Raw genomic sequence first — 20724 nt, forward strand, 5'->3', positions numbered from 1 at the left:
TAATTTTCGTCTTAAATTTATATTTTATTAGGGGTAAAGATACATTTTAATTAGATGATCAGTCTACAGTTGCAAGGGTAAAAAGTGTTACCATCTTAGCAACATTGGAATTCTTGCGGTTCCTTTTTGCAAAATACAATCCAAGTGGAGGAGATATGACAAAATGATCACATGTTTTTTTTAAATGTGATCATCGTGCTTTGCATGCCATTTCACCGCTGAAAAATGTCTGAACCAACAGCTTTTTTTGCGTGCAGCCAGCCATTTAAGGTGATTTGACGGACGCCATATTTTGTGTCAGAACGGCATGCGATATATCGCATCAATTGGTTCCATATTTTCAGCTACTCGTCATTTTTCTCCTATTTTGAGATCGCAATTTTGTTGTCAGGAGTCTAAAGCACTCACTTACCAATTTTAACAAAGAAATTCAACGTAATAAAGGCGTGGTTTTTTCAGAGAGAAAATATCGCATTCGAGTGCAGTTTCGATATCAGTATCGAATGCGATGTTTTCTCTCTGAAAAAACCACGCCTTTATTACGTTGAATTTCTTTGTTAAAATTGGTAAGTGAGTGCTTTAGACTCCTGACAACAGAAGTGCGATCTCAAAATAGGAGATCAATGACGAGTAGCTGAAAATATGGAACCAATTGATGCGATATATCGCATGCCGTTCTGACACAAAATATGGCGTCCATCGAATCACCTTAACGAAGATCTTTAAACTTTTAAGCTCTCCTTATCATATCCGATTTCTCCCATCGATTTCTCCGTTGTGCGGCGTAGCTAACGACGCGCATTTCCTCGAAATATTTCTTGCTTCATTTAGGCCCTGTCCAGGGTGGCACCCCCGTCGAGAAGCAAATGACCCAGGCTGCCGTTTCGCGGAACAAAAGTAAATTTTCTTAATTTTCCGCCTAACTTAAAGAAAGGTTCTTCCTGGAAAAGAACCCTGCTTTTTGCCTGTCTTTGAGTAGTTGATTCGGCAACCGAACAAAGATTTGAATGGAAGTGAAAGGTAACACTTTCAAAAGCTTTTAGAAGTATAAAATTTAAAATCGACTATTTGAGCAAAAGTACGCGGGAATCTGGTCATGTTGGGTGCATTCATTCATCCGTGCACTGAAAATAACTGATTCCGATTAAAAAATCCATCGATTTACAGATTTCCAACCAGCACTGGAAAAAAGTTGCTTGGATCTAGAGTCCAGACTCTTGAAAACGTTGAAAAGAAAAAATACCAACTCTTGATTTAATCGGACTTTTTGTTTGAATCAAAGGGAAATCCGCCTAAATCAGGGGCTCAGCTCTTCGATTCAAGAAAAAATCGGATTGAATCAAGAGTATTTTTTTTGTCAATGTTATTAAGAGTCCGGACTCAAGATCCAAGCGATATTTTTTTCCAGTAAGGCGAGGCGTTGAGTGATCGATTATCGATATTTCCCCATTTGAAGCTATGATAAATAATAATCGATCATTAAAGGCGTTCGGTGCGAACACCCTGTTTATCAATCTTTTTCCATCGATTTAAATGACAGATCGATCGCTATATCACAGAGCACGCCCCTTCACTTTTTCCATCATGAAAGATCTTAACAGAAACGTGTATTTTTACCAGAAAACCGTCAGGTGTCTCGAAATGAAAATATCACCGATTTTTCGTCTGATTAGGTACATGCAATAAACAGCAACATTTTCGAACAAAACTGCTAGTTATGCTTTCATAAAAAGTTGAATTCTTTTAGGAAATTTCACAACCTTGAAATTGATTTGCGTTTTTTTAAAATTTTCAGTGGAAATTCTTGTATCGGAGGGAATTTGGTTCAGTATGATGACTCGTACTGCGTTTTTCCGCATGCAGTAGCGATGCGTAATTCATCGATTCACAATATTACCTCAATTGAAGCTATGATAAAGAATCGATTGTAAAGGTGTTCGTTGCTAACACCCTGTTTACCGATCCTTTTCCATAGGTTTAATTGACAGTCCAATCGATATATCGCAAAGCACGCCACGCTAATGCGTCACCTTCCGGCCAAAGTATCACAAGCGCCATGCGACGTTTAAAAATTTCCGCCACCATTTTATTTTTTTACAGTGAAATTTTTCAACGAAGCTGTCCGAAAATTTCATTAAATTTTCTCAATGCTGCCAATGAAATTCGGTGAAATTTTCAAACAGATTCAACCAATAATGTGTCTGTGCAAAAATGAAATGGCGGTGGAAATATTTGAACGTCGCATGGCGCTTGTGATACTTTGGCTGGAAGGTGACGACTAGAGTCCCTTTATACTGAGAGTCAAGACAACACCCCTCATTAAGTCACAAACGGGAGTAAAGATTACAGAAATTGAACGTTTTTTGTAATCTTTGATCGGCTCATTCTTAAATTCCTTTCTCCATTCCTTCTTTCATTCCGTTTGTTCCTTGTCGAACCCGAAATTCCTCGGTCCATTCCAGATTATAATCTTTGCAATTGGTGAAAATGTAATCTTTATTCCCGTTTGTGACACTATGAAGGCCTAAAATCCGGTTAACCAATCAGGAATGGATCGCATTGTCTTGACTCTAAGTATAAAGGGACTCTAGTGACGACTGGGCGACAAGGAAAATCTGGTGGCAAACCCGGTTTTCATCAGACGATGGCTCGGAGTCGAGGACTCGAAACGAAAACGGAGACGGTTTCGGGGGTGTCGCCTCGGGGTGGGGGGATGAAAAATGAATTTGACGACTGCCGCATTCCGCCGTCTATAAATAAGACAGCCTCTTCGCGGGGGGCTCGCTTTCTTTTCAAATATGTTAACTTTAATTCAATAAAAATGATGGATTGCTCACTTCGCGGTCGCGCCTAGGCAGCCGCTTTCCTCAACGTCCGAGAAGCGCCAGGTTCGCAGAATAATTTTCGACATTCTTCATGACATTCCGGGTGGTTACAATCAAAACAGCCTGCGGGCTGATTATTGAAATGATAGACAAAGCTTTAGATAAAGAAGACAAAGGCGATATGAAGAGATCCTATTGGTGGAAGCAGGTGGTTGCAATGGACAAAAGAGGTAGGTAATAGGCTAACAAACGGCAATTCGCGAGAGACCCGACAGTTAGTCTATCATTTTCTCCCTTTGTCTATCGGAACCACCCATTTCAACCAATAGGATGGCTCCATACTCCCTATATGTCTTCTTTGTCTATAGCTTTGTCCATCAATTTCAATTATCAGTCCGCTGGAAACCGGGGAAAAACACGGAAAGAAAGAGATGAGCAGATTAAGGAGCAGTTCAAGTATTAAGTAACGCACATAGGGGAGAGGAGGGGGTTGAGCTAGCGTTACGGTGCGTTACAAGGGGGAAGGGTCAAGCCTAACGTTACGTGACAAATCCGAGCCGGGGGGGGGGGGGGGGGTAGGGCTTTGAAATGGTAATCAAGAATTGCGCGAAAGGTCGAAGAAAGTATATGAGGATTGCGCGAAAAAGGCACAAGGATTGCGCGAAAAGAAACACTATCATCTGCTGTAGGAATGCGCGAATTCAAAATTAAGTTATTGAGGTAGAAGTTTGGCGGAACAGGTAACGGTTGGAAAATAAACCCATTTTTTATGTTAACGCTAGTTTACGTTAGTTCGTTGACAAGTCATCGATATCTTACTTTCTGACGATAAATGGAAATGAAAAGATTGAATAATGGTCGTGGGCTTAAAGAACTTTCCATAACTTCTCTCGAAAAAAAAACATAAAATCTGGAGAAACGAGGCAACGTTGCAATGCTTGCACGGCGTCGAAACACTACATAGGCCTTTCTATTATTCGATGCCACGATTATTCTGCCGCGAGTTCGAATAATCGCGCCAAACTCAGTGCGACCGGCGTTCAACGTTTATTAGCGCCTGCAACACTCTAGTAATACTTCACGCATTGCGCCAAACAGTGAGGTCGGCACACAGCCAATATTGGCGCCTACAAGACTGGATGAATACTTCTCGCATTGCGCTAAACGTAGTGTAGTCGGTCAAGTGGCGTAAAACGCATATTAGCGTGTACATGACTAGGAATGCTGTGGAATTCCGTATCATCATTCTTGACTTTCTGCTCCAGTTTTTACGATAGTGAAAGTGAAAGTATGTATCCTCATTGTGACGATTCAGAAACTTGGATGATATAATTTTTTTTTTTTTTTTTTATTTATTTTTTTTTTTTTTTGTTACCTATATTAAAAGAAAATAGAAGGAACGAAAATATCACGTCAAAATTTTCGATATTTTATTTGGAATCATTATGGTAACTTCGCGAAAACTTTTCAGAAATACTGCGCGTAACTTTATAAAAACATTTATATAAAATAAAACATAAAAGTGGTGCAGAACGTTGCAATCAGAGATAAATATACGCTTGCTTTCGGGTGCACCCGTCGGGTTTTGAATCCATTCATCTCTTAAAAAACTTGAACATGGTTGTCCTACGATTTTTTACGTCTAGTTTTTTTCAGTGGTTGGCGATCGCGTAGCGGCCACAGGCCCCTGGTTCACTTTTTAAATGCATATGATAGCTCTCGGGGCCACTCTTGCTGCGAGGGCTTTCATTCGAAGAGAGACATGCTTCGTGCGTAGGTTGCCAGATTAACACTTCCTTGTTGAATATTGAATACTCGCGTAAACATATGAGTTTTCAGTACCAGAAAAGTTCGCGCAATACTACGTATCGCCAAAAAGGTAATAAAGGGGGCATTCGCGGAACCCTATCGCATGCCCTTTGAAAAAATCGTGCAAAAATTAAAAATCCCGTCCTTCCCGAATGAATCTTTTTACATCTTTGTTGATCTTTTAACGTCGTATTTCAGTGAAATATCTAGAAGAAAAAATCCTACTTTTTTTCAAGCTGTTTTCACAGTGTTTCCTTGATTTTTTGGAAAGGGTGGGAGTCAGGCCAGGAAAGGCTTTGGAAAGGGGGTGTAAGGCTGCGTTACGGGTGCGTTACAAGAGAAAGGGGGCTAAAAAAATCGGAAAAAGTGCGTTACGTAATACTGGAACGGCAAACCCCCAACTTGGACGTTTCCAATTAATTGCGATTGTGCCCCCCCCCCCCCCAATTATTTGTGGTAGTATATAACCCAATTTTTTGAGGTAGTAAACCACTATTTGTGGTAGCACCCCAATAAACTACGTATTACTAACCCAAAAATTACGGTATCACTCCAACTCGAATTGCGATACAACCAAAATTAATTGGAAAAGCCCAAATCATCCAACAAATTGGGGTAACACCGCAATTTTAGGGGATAACTCCTAACACCATTTTCCTAACATTTCTTTTTCGGTGTAGACTGTCTGGCTACAGAAAGTTCCTCACTTGAACTAGGAGATAAAAAGAAGAGAGTCAAAAATAAATTTTAATCTAAGAGAATATTTAGAGCATAAAAAATTAACGCAGAGAAAAGATTACGGTATTTGAAGCTCATCGTCGCAATATCTCATACAAATTTAAACCGAGAGACTTTTCTTACAAGCAACGGCAAACAGAGGAGGGAGAACGGAACGAGCCTTTTTGAAGTTATTAAAATGAAAGACTTGGAGAATATCACGAAATGAACCAATTAAAAAACTGAAAAAGAATTAGATGATGCTAAGAAAAAAAGAGTTGGAAAAAACTAGATGAAAAGATGGCAAGACGCCTCGTTAATTAAAATTTGATATCAATAAACTCCAGTGGCGTGGCGTGAATTGCGATATATCGATTGTTATGCCATTTAAACCTATAGTAAAGAATCGATTATTAAGGTGTTCGCTGCGAACACCCTGTTTATCGATCCTTTTCCATAGGTTTAAATGGCATAACAATCGATAAATCACAGTTCACGCCACGCCACTGATAAACTCTCGGCTGAAAAGGCGAGCGGGGAGGTGCGAACACTGAGCGAACCTTAACTACGCGAAATTCAGGAGACTAATCCAATTATTATATTTACAAACTTGACTACTTGAGCATTGCGTTCATTTTCGGGTGGAATCTGCAATTTAAATGACTCCGCTAAATGTTACGTACTCAGCCGAAAATGTTGGGTGACTCTTGATTGCTTCCAGCGGGTTGAAGTAATTCGAGAGCAATTAAGTTAACCTTTCTCTCGCCTTGTTTGCACGTCAATCATTTCTATGAATTATAAAATCAAGCGAGTTCGCAGGGAGGAACCGTCTTTTAGCGCACGTAATCTCGATAGAATAGATAATTTCGCTCAGATTTTTATTTGAAGCAAGTAGGTACATCAAAAATGTTGAATCTTTGACCTCGGTGAAGAGTAGTCGTCCTTTTCACACTGGTAAAAAATACATTTACATAGGATACAGTCGCTTAAAAATTCGCAAAAACAAATCAAATTTCGATCCGAATTGGTGTATAATTATATCTCATTAGGGGAAGTTTTGTTACGGAGGTGAGTAAAAGCCCCGTGGCGTAGGGGTTTTCCTGGATACCGTGAGATGAGATTAGGGAAATCTTTTGCTTGGTATAGATTAAACCCAAACTTAATGGTAAATAAATTTAATTTAAAGCAGATGTATGATCATCCAAAGAGTCTTTGTTCACGGGCCAAAAATTTTCGGTCGAGCGAACATTGTTCAGTCAAGTAAAAAAATTATTTATTGAGATTTGACTTGGAAATTCTTTGTTTAATTTGAGGTCATTTTTCCTACCTCCATATAGTCCTGTATACATATAGTCGTCCCTTGAGCAGTTTATTTCCTCAGGGCAGATCGGTAGATGCAATTTTGACGGGAATCTACGCAAAATATGGATGAACTCGAGAGCTATGCGCTAAGGTCCCAGCCCCCCTCCGGAACCGCTACGCGCCTTGAGCGTTATGCGTTACGCGATACTCTTTGGATTTCCTATTACATGGAAATATTTCTCCCAAACGGAACTATGTGTATAAACACAGGCACCCTGAGACCCATAAGAATATATACATATCAGGGCTCACGACATAATAACCATAGTTCTGTTTGGCAGAAATACGTCCACATAGTATGACGATTATAGAAAAATTCGGTTTTCAGCATCAGCAATCCGGCAATGTTTTGATAGCCTTCCATTAGGCGTATGTTCTCAGCTCAGCAGAATAAATGCGACCCCTAAACTTCAATTATTCGGACAAGAGGGAAGCTATTATTGAAATGAGTTATCGGTCTGAAGAGAAGATCGCAAAGCCGAAAATTAATCGAGATGTGTTATTTTAAGGAGGTTCAGACATTGCCATCGGATGAAAGTCAATACCAAGACGGAATTATGTGCCATGTTTTCATTGAGGCCTAGCAAAACACATTTACGAACAAGAGCTCGGCCGAATGTTTCAATGACCTCAGAAAAGGGTTGAAATAATAATCTTAAGTTCGAAAGTCCTTCAAAATATCCGCTTGCCGCGCCACGGAGTAGAATTCGACGAGTTTTAAGTTTCAGGCCCAAGGATATGATGTATCAATCCCTCGTTCAATTTGATTATTTTAGTGAACATGCAAGATTTCTATTTCATCAAGTATTCAAACATCTATACTATAAGCTCCGAGACCTCCTAAATTTTCATATCTGGTAACGCTTTGTTCCAGCGTTTTACCGGGCCGATTTTCATGATTTTTACTGCTATCGACAGGAAGTTGTCTCCAAATGAGCTTGTTTTATCCAGATTTTGAAAATAGTACCCAGGTCTTTTTATATTACGTGGTAAAGTTACGAATTCTCCAATTTAAACAATGCTGTTTTTTATTTTTGTCACAGTTCGTTTGAGCCTTCTACAAGGCCGATTTCCATAATTTTTGCGACTATGGACAGGTCACCTGTCACAAGTGATAGTCCCTAAATGAACTCGTGGTAATCAGAATTGAAAATAGGACCTGGGTTTCCTTTATAAGAGTTAACCAGAGAGGTTCGACAGAGCACAGGGGAGAATTTCATGAGCCGTCCTGCGTCGTCCGCAGCGCGCAAGGCGCAAGAACCGCCTTTCATTATTACACTTCATCTAGCGTTGAGAGCTCACTAATTACTTTACACGACTAGTGTGTAATTTCAAAAGTGGAAAATTAAAAAAAAAAATTAAAAAAAAAAAAAAATTACACGGCACACGAGTTTCTCCGCCAAGGAGCTCTCCCCGCAAGAAATCGTTCACCACCCGCCCGCTGGAAGAGCCGCGGCTTGTTGCCTGCGTGGAACGCGCACTGACGCCTACAAACCTAAGGGGATACTTCACGCATTGCGCAATGCTTGAAGTATCCATTTAGGTTTGTAGGCGCCAGTGCGCGTTTCGTGCTGGCAGAACGCCGCACCGCTGCTGATTTTAGTGATTGAACCCATCTATTCGAAACTGCCCTACTCCTAAAATGGCATCGTGGAAATGAGAGTTTTCATAGTAAAAAGCTGGTGAAATCTGCAAAACTTGACGGCTATGCACTTGAAAATCCCTTCTCGAAGCCTCTCTTCCAGTTTAAAACGATCTGCCACTGGCGTGGATGTTGCGTTCCGTTAAAAGATACTGTCTTTCTCTTTTAGGAAATACTCAGCTCGTTTCTCTGGGTGATGAACTACTCTTCCAGTTGTTAAAGTGACTTATCCGTCTAGGATAAAAGGGTGCCTTCGGGGTGGCATAAAATGAGAAAATTTACAGGAGCGAAATATATCTTTATTTTTAAAAAAGAGAGGAAAGCTTCCTCGTTTCTCGCGTTTCTCGTTTTTGTTTGTTAAAAAAAAAATGAAAAAATACCAAAGACTTAGGTTTCTATTAGTAAATTTTGTGGAATTCGCCAAGTGCATTTACTGACCCATCGAAACAATATTTTTAAAACAGTTATTGAAGGAGAGATAACAAAGGAATAATGCTTGGAAGAAATAATGATAGATTAGGCGAATTTTATTTTAAGGTTTGGAACTAGGACCGAATTTTGTTAGCTCTTTCACGTAGAGATTCAGCATTTATTGATGAATCCAAACCGCACCACCGGCCAATCAGTGGGACGATTATTGAAATTGGTAGACAAAGCTATAGACAAAGAAGAAAAAGGGAGTATAGAGCGATCCTATGGGTGAAATGGGTAGTTCCTACAATCCTACAGACTAAGAGAGAAAATGATGGACTACATATAGGGTCTCTCGTGAGTTGCCTTTAGTTAGTCTATTAGCTACCTCCTTTGTCTATTGCAACCACCCGCCTCCACCAATAGGATCCCTCCATATCCCTTTTGTCTTCTTTATCTTTAGCTTTGTATATTAATTTCAATAATCGACCTGCAGAAGCGCTAAGCCGTACCAACGTGAAGTCGAGACTTGTCCAAGTTTATTTAAGTGCTGTGGGAGGACCAATAAAATTCGGCGCCTGTTTTTGCGCCTCAACTTCGTAGCAACAGTTGATTTCAGTTTGGGGATCTCACTTCCGGCTATTGACGAATCGCAGCGCAGTATTTCAGCAAAATGTGTTCTATGTCTCTATGTTTTCCCTTTATAATCTATGCAAATATTTCTTTTATGTTAACAGGACCCAAGGTTCAATCCAGAAATTGACCAACGGACGGGATACAAGACGTCGCTGCTACTCTGTGTGCCTATCTGCAATTATGAAGGCGACGTCATTGGAGTTGCTCAAATCATAAACAAGACTGATGGTAGCGATGCATTCACCGAACGTGATATTGAGGTTAGTAACACATATTGTTTCTGCTCTGACGTAAGGGCAAACAGTGGAACGAGCCAATCGGAGAGGTCGGACATGAAATTTTTTTACTAAAACTGCGAATTTTGATGTTTCCTTTGTTACATTTTAAACTTTAAAGGGTACGGCTAGAAGAAAATATTACGAGGAAACCAATGAAACCACTTTCAGAACCTCAAAATTTTGTAAAAACGGAGTTATAAGCTCTTGAATTTTTCAAATTATTTCCGACCTCCCCTATTGACTCGGTCCACTGTGGAGGGTGGGGCGTATCTCTATTTCAGAGCACATAGAGTCGTAATAGGAATGGAAGAACTGCCGCCAGGTTTAAGCATTTTCCAGTCACCGAATTCCATGATTCTTGTGCGGTGCAGGGTCACCATTTCGATACATTAATCGATTTTTTGTGATACGCGAGTGCCCGACATGGGTTTACTCCAGTGGCGTGGCATGCTTTGCGATATATCGATTGTTATGCCATTTAAACTCATGGAAAAGGTTCGACTAACAGGGTGTTTGCAGCGAACACCTTAATAATCGATTCTTTACCATAGATTTAAATGGCAGAACAATCGATACATCGCAATTCACGCCACGCCACTGGTTTACTCATGGGCTGGGCACAATCAGTACGTAAGAAAGGAACATTTAAGCTTGGATTCTTTTGCCTTTCATCACAGACTATTTATTTTCTTAAATGATGCATGATGTACTTAACAGCGCAAGTCCTATCACTCGTGGTATTCAGCTGTAATTTTAATAAAATATGAAGCTCATGAACAATTTTTTGCGAATCTCGAAGGAAATAAAATAGGTGGCCTCCGTTATAATTTGATTGTATGTTCACAGGTATTTCAACGTTACCTTACGTTTTGCGGCATTGGTATCCAGAATGCTCAACTGTTTGAGATGTCTGTGCAGGAGTTCAGGAGAAATCAGGTACGCCCACACTTTTGCCAATAAATGAAAATTATTCGGTTTATTTTTTAATTACAAGAAGTAGAATAGGTGTGGCATGCAGCACAAGAAACAGAGCTTAAGGATGTTATGCGTTACGTGTTATACGTGTTTACGCGTACGTGTGTCTTTTGGTTTTATATTTAAGAGTAAGATAAATACGAAGAGTCTTACCAGGGGCGAGTTGAAAAAAACACTACAGTAGATGATAACATGAGTGATTACAAGTGACCAAATAAATTTGTACCCTAAAATCTTTTCTCCCGAGATCTGCCGACAGAATAAAATGAATTGGGATATTTTGACGGACTGATGACAATTAATTTTAACCTAAAATATCTTCAAAGTGATGAAACTTGAATAATTTCTATCGAATACAAATTCATACATAAGAAAGAATGTATAATGTATGTAAAAAATGTATAATGAGAAATCATATAAATAACAACTCGAATAAAAAAAACACTGTCTCCTTGAAAATTTTGCCCTTTACCCCAGGGACGATCATAAAATCGTGTATTTTCTTTAAATTAAATACTTTTATAACTTCAAATTTTTCTGTATTTTATTTCAGATTTTGCTGAACCTCGCACGTAATATTTTCACAGAGCAAAATAACCTAGAATGTTTAGTCACGAAGATCATGACTGAAGCAAGAGAACTGCTGAAATGCGAACGATGTGCTGTTTTTTTACTGGACTCGGAATGTGGAGAAGCTGTAAGAATTTAAACCTCTCCTTGGCTTCACAAAGCAAAAACGAGTTTCGATACCCTTTTCAAAGACGCACTTTAGGAGGAGTTATTTCAAGATTTATTTCAGTCTTATTTTGTTAACGAAAACCCGACTACTTCAACATGATGGAAAGGTCGAAGATAATATTTTTTAAAAAAAAAAAAAAAAAAAAAAAAAAAAAAAAAAAAAATCCAATGTAAAAAACTTTCCAATTGATTCATTGACTGCTGGGCAATTTTTTTAGTGGTAAATACCCTCCCATTAAAAGATCTCAACAAAAGTATTTTATACATTTTGTCCAATTTTTCATTTATTTTAATTATGCAATTAATTGTACCCTTCGTCAAATTGTATGGTTAAAATTTGAACGCTTTGAATTGTATTGAAGAATGGTTTATTTTAAGGTAAATGGTCATTTTCATCTACGTTATGCGATAATCATTAAAATGACACCGCAATGATCTAAAACACAATGAGTTTTAACATATATATTCAAAACATTATTTTATGATTCGAAATTTTAAACAATGAGAGATAATTTTTGTTTGTTTGTTGGGTAGCCAGTGCTTTATGGGTTAAAATAAAATTTTAACTCACATTAACTTGAAATTGAATAATTTATAAGGCTAATCAATTTATAGACTAATAAATTCGTCCATTTCAAGTTAATGTGAGTTAACATTTTATTTTAACCCATGGCACTGGCTACCCAACAAACCAAATATTACGCAAAGTGCTACTACCATAATGTTGTATATCAACACTTTCGATAGATAATATTTGATCGCGTACCTGATCATTTAAAAATGCATCATTTAACCAATAACTTGCGACATAATCATTGACTGAAATAAGCTAATTACCCGATTGAACAGAGAACATCGTGAAATCTCGATCATGTCCCTTTAGATCATGTCATATATCATGTATCCCAAATGATTAATACATAAGAGTTGCTTTCAAAGCGCTCTCTGGCGCTCTGCGACGCCTAGCCGCCACAAAATTTGGTCATCCCGCACCGGTTGTGAGATTCTTAACGTTTTATATTAAGTTGTTTCATTCCTGCGGAGAAGTCATTGTGTTGGTTTATTTTTTCAGGGTCACCTAGAGAGGATACTGGAGAGGCCAGGAAAAGCAATCGAAGCCCACAAACCGTTGATGCGGAGAGAGGTACGTTTAAAGCCCAACCAAGTCATTTGCAATTCAATGTTCTCAGATGAAATTGGATGAATTTAGGGGCCGTAACTTAAAAGAATTTATTCAAAGGGGCTGAAACTCTTCCGCCCCACTCTGGAAATGTTTCCCTAATTTTGTGTCATTTCCCTCCATTCTCTAGATTTTTTTTCATTTTCGGACTCTGTCTCTCTAATATGAGAACGGAAATGTCAAAACACTGCAAATGAGTTAGTTAGTTATTTTATTTATAGGTATTCAGCATCCTAGGCTATTAACGTCTTTCCAAAAAATTTGGAAGATTGGTTTATATATACAAAAATTCAGATTTTTAAATTAAGGAAGGCAAAAAGTTTCAGTAGTTTGGTCGTGACATTGGGTTCATCGCATGTTAGTGGGTGGTTTGAGAGTACTAAATTCATATACCCGAGGAACTATAGCCGAAACGACGATGACAGATCCGGGAAACCGAAGAATATTAGAACAGTACCAATTTCAAGTCGGTCGAAAGGTAAATTTTAGTTTCATGAAGTTAGTCCAGGCAAATAAGCCATGAAAGGGGCTGTAGCCTGCAAAAATCCCGGGTAGCAATGTTTTCATCGATTCCTATGTAATTTTTGACGCTGAATCCGAATTTCAACTTTGTGCCATTAAATTCGGACCGGAAAGTTGCCAAATTTGGCAAAAATGGCCTAAAATCGGACTTTTTTCCGGATTATGGCCTGTAACTTGCCAAAAATTGATCTGACGATAAAATTAGTTATTTTCAGAAATAAAGCTCGTTAAATTTCTTATAAATAAGTTCCCATATACTTTTTTGCTCAAGGCAAAATCAAGCGCGCTGGCGGGCTCCGAATTTTGTAAAATGTGCGAAAATTGCGCATACTGTAATGTGTTGGGTTATCCTTTTTATTTACATCAATTCATTCCACTAAGTGTAAATTTTATCATCTTCACTTAATTTGTCCAGAAATTACTCGTCGGACGATTAAAATAGGAGACATCGGGCAAAAACCGCGAAAAACACAATTTTCGCTCATTTTTCAAAGTTCGATTTATGATTTTTGCAGGCTCTTTTCCTTGTTTGCCTGTACTAAGTTGCGAGAGATGGCCTCCATTCGGATGACATTGCTAACTAAGATGGAATTTTACTACCCTTCTTGAATTGGGGCGGGGGGGGGGGGGGGGGCACGGATAGCATAAATCATAATCAGCCTAACCACGTTTTACGCGCGTTGCCTGATTTCCTCTCGTGCTTCATCGAGTCATCTCCCAGACGCACAGTGAATCGAGTCAATAGGAGAGGTCGGACATAGTTTGGAAACTTTGAACGCTTATAACTACGTTTATACAGAATTTTGAGGTTCAATAAAGGGTTCCAATGGTTTTTCGTAAAATTCTCTTCCATTAGCACCCCTTGAAATTTAAAATGTGACGAAATAAACATCAAAATTTCCGGTTTCAGTCAAAAATTTCATGTCCGACCTCTGTAATTGACTCGATCTACTGTGCGACGAAAGAACGTAACTCGATTTCAATGTTTTAAAATTTCCGCTCGTAAATTTTATTTTTACCAAGAAGCTGTCGGGCGCCACCGGCTAAAAATTTCACAGATTTGTTTTCTAAATACGGCTTTTGATAAACATCAACAGTATTTTGGGAAAAATTTGAGTAGTCATACCTCTGTATAAACTTTATTGTTTTAGCTAATTTTGTAATCTCGGAAATGGAGTTGCACTCTTTCGTCTGAGAAATTAAGATTTTTTTTTAAAACAGAGAGCTAAAGAATAGAATGCCGAAAAGAGCTTTAATCGCACACGAAATATACTTGAATAATGAAAGTCAGAATGTTGCCTAGTTTTCTGAAAAGAGAGAAAATGAAAAATGGCAGTAAATTAAGTACCTAACATTTAAGACAGTTACAGTTATTCTGGTCTAAACAAGCCGTTCTTTTGAAAGGACCGTAAAAATATCACAAACGTTACCATCCTTTCTTACGGACGGGTTTATTTATGATTTTGAATGCTTGAAATAATTCATTTTTATATTTGACGAATTCTAAAATTCTAGAACTCACTGATTTTGGGTATTTACTGTAACATGTACAAAAAACCCTCCTTAATTTATTATTTTCGTCTACATTTAGATTGAAATGCTGATTTTTAATTCTCATGTAAAAGCAGAGCCAATCTGTTATTAAAACTTATCGAAACTTTTTTAAGGGCATATTTTTATGGAGCCTCTCGGAGCTAGAAGTTCAGAATCTTTTTTTTAAGGTTCATCATTCATTTTTTTCACATCAGGACCGTACTGGATGGCAGAATTAATTTGATTTTAACTAGACTTGACCTATCTAAACTTAATTTTCATCCAATGCAATTCATTCTATTAATCTTTCATACTGATTTTACTGATTGCAGAGCAATAACGTTGACATAGCTGATGTTTTGAGCTTTAAGTTTGATTTTAAGGTAAGTGGCTCTTATGTTTCCATCATAATATAATTTTAGGTAGGGTTTCCTCAAGCTTAGAAAAAGAAAAATATATCGCTTTACTTGCTTATTAAAATGAGAGAGAGATTTTGTAAAGACTAAAATAAAAATTGGGTTTCTTACCTACTCATTTCATTCATCAAGTATAGTTTTGTATAATCGTAGGGCATTCGCCAATACCTTACCGTGATAAGGAAAAACGCCGTAAAAAAATCCAGGTGTTGACAAATTTCCCTACATGAAAACTTCATTTTAGGTAACTTATTGATTTTTTCCTTGAAATTTTCAGAAACTGTTTCTTACATTGCCAATTAAAGTCCGTGAAAATTTTGGAGAAAAATGTAAACAAGTTTCCCTGAAAATTTGTAGTTTATCATGGGCGCTTTAGCAACACCTGAAGACTCATATGGGCTTTTTTCCTTTAGTTTGGCGGAACAACACTAAGTTCAATGTTTCAATATAAAACAAAATAAATTATCATCAATGAAATTTGGACTTGACAAAACATGTAAATTGAAACTTCAGAACATATCCTTATTGAGGGACATACCTTTCTTTAATTGTGTGTCTTGGACTTGTCTCACATATAGTTGGGAAAATACTTTGATGTCGATTCAAGGATGAATCATAAAGTTTGATCTTTTTTTTCAGAGTATACACTTTACAAAATTGTTTGAGATGCGAGATGGCTCTCATATGTCGGAAGAGAGCAATCCTCAACATCAGCCTCATAGAAAACTGAACCAAATTGCCAAGTACGTTGCGGCAACTGGACAGGTAAGTCATATTTTGTACCGGCGAGATTATTCTTTGAGCATTTTGCACTCAAACGTCATGAGTGTTTATTCAACAGGGGAAAAATTCAAAATAAAGAAGGTTTTGCCATAGTAGGTTAAAGGAAACTTTTTAAATCATACTTAGGTACATCGATGCCCGAAGTACGGAGCTACGTATCTCCGTTTTCAAAGTCGCAGACCTCCTGTCATACTTTAGTATTTCATCGGATATCTGGTCACCGTAATTTTTTGAGAACTTTCTTGATTTTTCTTCTCTTTCAGTAGAATATTCCATGAAAATTTCAAGCTTCATATTTGACTTATTTCCCATCGAAAAAATAAAATAGGAACAGAGATTTTGAGACTTTCTGTGGAAGTACGTAGTCTCGCACTCTAGCCATCGACATACATTCTTTTGCACTTTTAAAGACCGGCACCTTTGTAATGCATTTTCATAATCAGTACATTTTGTGGAAAATTGACAACGTCGCGATATAAATTATTCATTGATTACTTTCTCGGCACGATAGACAACGCAGGAATCAAGCACGCTACCGTGTAAAAGATCGCGCCCTCAGTTAGTCGCTTTGACGAGCACTAAACGAATTTCATTATAACGCCTTGATGCAGTTGATACAATTATTCGGGCTCCATGAATGTCCGTGTTGCATACGCACCAAGTTGAAGGCGTTTTTTACTCTTGATGCACTCACCGCTTCACCCGCGCAGCGGCGGGCACTACTGAGAGGATCCCAAACGATCCCAAATTTGCCGCACAGTGGATCAAGTCAATTGGCGAGGTCGGACATGAAATTTTTGACAAATACAACGAATTTTGATGTTTATTTCGTCACGTTGTAAATTTGAAGGGGTGCCTCCAGAAGAAATTCTCACGAGGAAACCAATGGAACCACTTTTAGAACCTCAAACTTTTGTATGAACGGAGTTATAAGCGTTTAAAGTTTCCAAATTTTGTCCGACTTCTCCTATTGATTCAATCCACCGTGTGCCGTGCTAAAAAAACGTTGGAGGGGCATTCGAATGTTGCCGAATTTCCCTTCAGTTAGTAAGTATTTACTTTTTTGGAAAATGAATAATTTTCCTCGAATTATTAGACGTTTTAGATCAAATTTCGAACAAAATCCATGGATAGGGCCGGATTTACCTACTTGCCGCCGATGTGCCGCCTATATTTTGCCGCCCCTTTCTCATTCGTTTTGGAACATCAATAAAAACCATCAATTGAACGTGCCGAAGGTGGAGGGGTGCATAAGACGCGTTTACTCGTGTTAGACACATTTTTTGCGAAGGCCCTGTCAACATTACTGGCAAAAGTTCACGGAACTTTGCGCGCAAGTTGTCTCTCTCTCTCTCTCTGTCAAAAATCTCTGTGTGGACAAGGCCCTCCATTTATAAGAAATGAACGAAAAAATTATGAAAGAACGAACATAAATGTGGCTTAATAATTTTAACGTCCGCCGCCGCGCCGCGCTGACCGCACTATTTTTGGCGCAATGCTTGAAGTATTCCTGCAGTCTTGTAGGCGCTATGCGTTCCACGCCGACGGCTGCAGCTGCGAGGCTGAACGCACTGTTTTTGACGCAATGCGTGAAGTATTCATGCAGTCTTGTAGGCGCTAATATGTGTTACATACCGACCGACCGCCGCGCTGAGGGTTTCTCCTTTTCATCTCAAGTCCTCATCAGCAATGCTCTCTGCGCAGCGCCGCTCCAGGCCAAATTGCGTGTTTGGTTTCTTCCTTAACTCGACTTTAAATGTGCTGTCTCTTGTATCACCAAAATACGACAAAATTAGAAATTACTATACCCTCAGGAAATGAAAGATTTTGTCACATTTTCTCGTTGTAATTTTTTTTTCTGAATTCGATTTTTTTGTTATACCTACATTTAAAAAATCGCAAAAGAGGTTGTTCCAAAAACGCCGATTTTGGCCCCCCCTTGGATTCGGCCCAAACTTTGCTCAGATGTTGTACTAAGTATCCCCGACGCTTGGGCAAAATTTCAGCCCCCTCGGATAATTAGGGGGGAGGGGGCAGGGGGGCAAAGTTGCAATTTTTTTAAAACTTTAAAAATCGATATCTCGCGAACGGTTTGAGTGTAAGTGTTGCGGTTTGCGCTAAAAAACGTTAAAAAATAATATCTTCAAGAATATTAATGCTGTTTGCAAGGTTGCGTAATTTATCGCGGTCATAAATCGATTTTTTCGACTTGAAGGTTCGACTTTTTTTCGTTTTTCGTCTCTCCTCTCCAGGCGATCGTTGCTACGTGAATGAAAACCCGTTGAGGTGATTCTCCATGAAATTTTGCATCTGCTACACTTTGTTTGACCTTGGGGAAACGATTCGTTCGTGAGTTATAGCGAATTTTCTGCGCGTTACCGGTTACGCGCGGGCGGCATATCGGCGGCGCTCCATCCCGCACGGGCGAGGCAGAGGTTGTTTCACCGCTAGGGCCTTATATTCATGCTGTAGGCTGTAATTATCGATATTTTCTCCTCCCCCCACCCTTCCCCTCCAATAAATATTGTTTTAATACTTCGTTATACAGGGTGTCCCAGACCATCCGTAACAGGTCTTTTTCTCGGTTGGTTTAGGTAGTACGAAGTGGGGGACCGCGGGGATATAAAGGGAATTGACCCCAAGGAATCCGAATTTCACGGTCCCGAAACCCCCCCATGCCCCACCCCCCCCCCCCCTTGGGAGGTAGGTGCCCCCCTTGGGGCCATGATCCCAAAAGTCGGGAGACATTGTGCCTCCCCCTTTTACGCCCTGAGGGTGGCTAGGGGGGCCTCGAGACCATAAAAATCGGATTCCTTGGGGTCGATTACCCGGGAAATCTTCTTTTTCCGGAGAATCTACGTCAATTTTTGACCAAAGGGAAATTATGGAGGAGGCCGATGTCCCCGTTTTGAAGAGATCATTTTTGGTCAAAAATTGACCAAGGAATCCGATTTTTATGGTCCCGAGGCCCCCCTAGCCACCCTCAGGGCGTAAAAGGGGGAGGCACAATGTCTCCCGACTTTTGGGATCATGGCCCCAAGGGGGGCACCTACCTCCCAAGGGGGGGGTGGGGCATGGGGGGTTTCGGGACCGTGAAATTCGGATTCCTTGGGGTCAATTCCCTTTATATCCCCGCGGTCCCCCACTTCGTACTACCTAAACCAACCGAGAAAAAGACCTGTTACGGATGGTCTGGGACACCCTGTATAACGAAGTATTAAAACAATATTTATTGGAGGGGAAGGGTGGGGGGAGGAGAAAATATCGATAATTACAGCCTACAGCATGAATATAAGGCCCTAGCGGTGAAACAACCTCTGCCTCGCCCGTGCGGGATGGAGCGCCGCCGATATGCCGCCCGCGCGTAACCGGTAACGCGCAGAAAATTCGCTATAACTCACGAACGAATCGTTTCCCCAAGGTCAAACAAAGTGTAGCAGATGCAAAATTTCATGGAGAATCACCTCAACGGGTTTTCATTCACGTAGCAACGATCGCCTGGAGAGGAGAGACGAAAAACGAAAAAAAGTCGAACCTTCAAGTCGAAAAAATCGATTTATGACCGCGATAAATTACGCAACCTTGCAAACAGCATTAATATTCTTGAAGATATTATTTTTTAACGTTTTTTTAGCGCAAACCGCAACACTTACACTCAAACCGTTCGCGAGATATCGATTTTTAAAGTTTTAAAAAAATTGCAACTTTACCCCCCTGCCCCCTCCCCCCTAATTATCCGAGGGGGCTGAAATTTTGCCCAAGCGTCGGGGATACTTAGTACAACATCTGAGCAAAGTTTGGGCCGAATCCAAGGGGGGGCCAAAATCGGCGTTTTTGGAACAACCTCTTTGCCGCATCCAAGATTTGCCGCCATGGGCCGCGGCCCATATGGCCACCTCCTAAATCCGGCGCTGTCTATGGAGCTCGAGTAGTTTTCTAGGCGTTAATTGTAATTCGTTTAGTGTTCTTCGCATGCGATGATTACCAAAGGAACTTTACTTGTTAATCTTAATCGATAACTTAATTCCAGCGTTCCTTATTGTGCCACATTGGGTGGCGAATGTGCACTGTGATAATACTTACGAGAGACTGATTTTTTTATTGAACGTTGAGAGTTGCTGTTTGAACATATCTTATTATTTTTAACCGATCCACAAGAATCGAACATCAAAACACGATTCTCTGACCAGCGCAACTGACCCACGCTACCGCGTGAGGGAATAACGCCGTACATGAACCATCCGGCGAGGTCAAATTTCCTTCTACAAGTCACGAAATTTCAGGAAAATCTGTGGATATTTCTCCTCCAGTTTTTCACAGGATTTCGTCCGTAGTCTGATGTAAAAAGTCTGGAAATGTCAAGGAAAAATATTAATAACTTTCCTGATAAATAAACTTTTTATCGAAGGAAATTTGGCAACTCTCGAAAGCGTTCTTCCTTAGTACGGCAGTATTCCCAATTGAAAAACTTGATGAAATATAAAATCCACAAATACTGTCCATTGTTTAATCTGCAAAACCTTGACTCTAGTTCAAAATTCGACGACCTGTTGCAAAAAAGAGGGGGCAAAGTGTACATATTTTGAAAGAGAGGTTTCCGATTGTAACATTATTTGAAAAAAAAACTCAGTCGTGCGTTTGTTTTTCTTTTTTTTCGCAGATTTTGAACATCGGAGACGTTCAATCTTGGTTCGGAGTAACCGATGGCAATCCTGACAGCCAAGAGGAAAGCGAAGAGGAGCAGGAAATCAAGTGCATTTTGTGCATGCCCATTTTGAATGGGCAAAAAACTGTGATAGGTGTCGCCCAGCTGATCAACAAGGTAAGTCTCTTACGATGAAGCCAGTACGTGGCGTAGCGTGCTTTACGATGTATCGATTGATCTGCCATTTCAATC

General features: G+C 39.5%; 1 protein-coding gene across 1 annotated transcript in view; it reads left to right on the forward strand.

The window, feature by feature from the left end:
• Positions 1–20724, forward strand: part of LOC109039018 (cGMP-specific 3',5'-cyclic phosphodiesterase) — a gene marked incomplete at its 5' end in the record, with an annotated part of 94936 nt that overhangs the window by 42656 nt on the left and 31556 nt on the right. The window contains 7 exons of the mRNA XM_019054340.2: positions 9504–9662; positions 10527–10616; positions 11209–11352; positions 12466–12537; positions 14961–15011; positions 15684–15809; positions 20488–20649. Of these exons, the coding sequence (XP_018909885.2) occupies positions 9504–9662; positions 10527–10616; positions 11209–11352; positions 12466–12537; positions 14961–15011; positions 15684–15809; positions 20488–20649 (804 nt within the window). The remainder of the gene's footprint in view (positions 1–9503; positions 9663–10526; positions 10617–11208; positions 11353–12465; positions 12538–14960; positions 15012–15683; positions 15810–20487; positions 20650–20724) is intronic.

The sequence above is a fragment of the Bemisia tabaci genome, chromosome 9, assembly GCF_918797505.1.
Source record: "Bemisia tabaci chromosome 9, PGI_BMITA_v3".
In the NCBI taxonomy this organism is placed as follows: Eukaryota; Metazoa; Arthropoda; class Insecta; order Hemiptera; family Aleyrodidae; genus Bemisia; species Bemisia tabaci.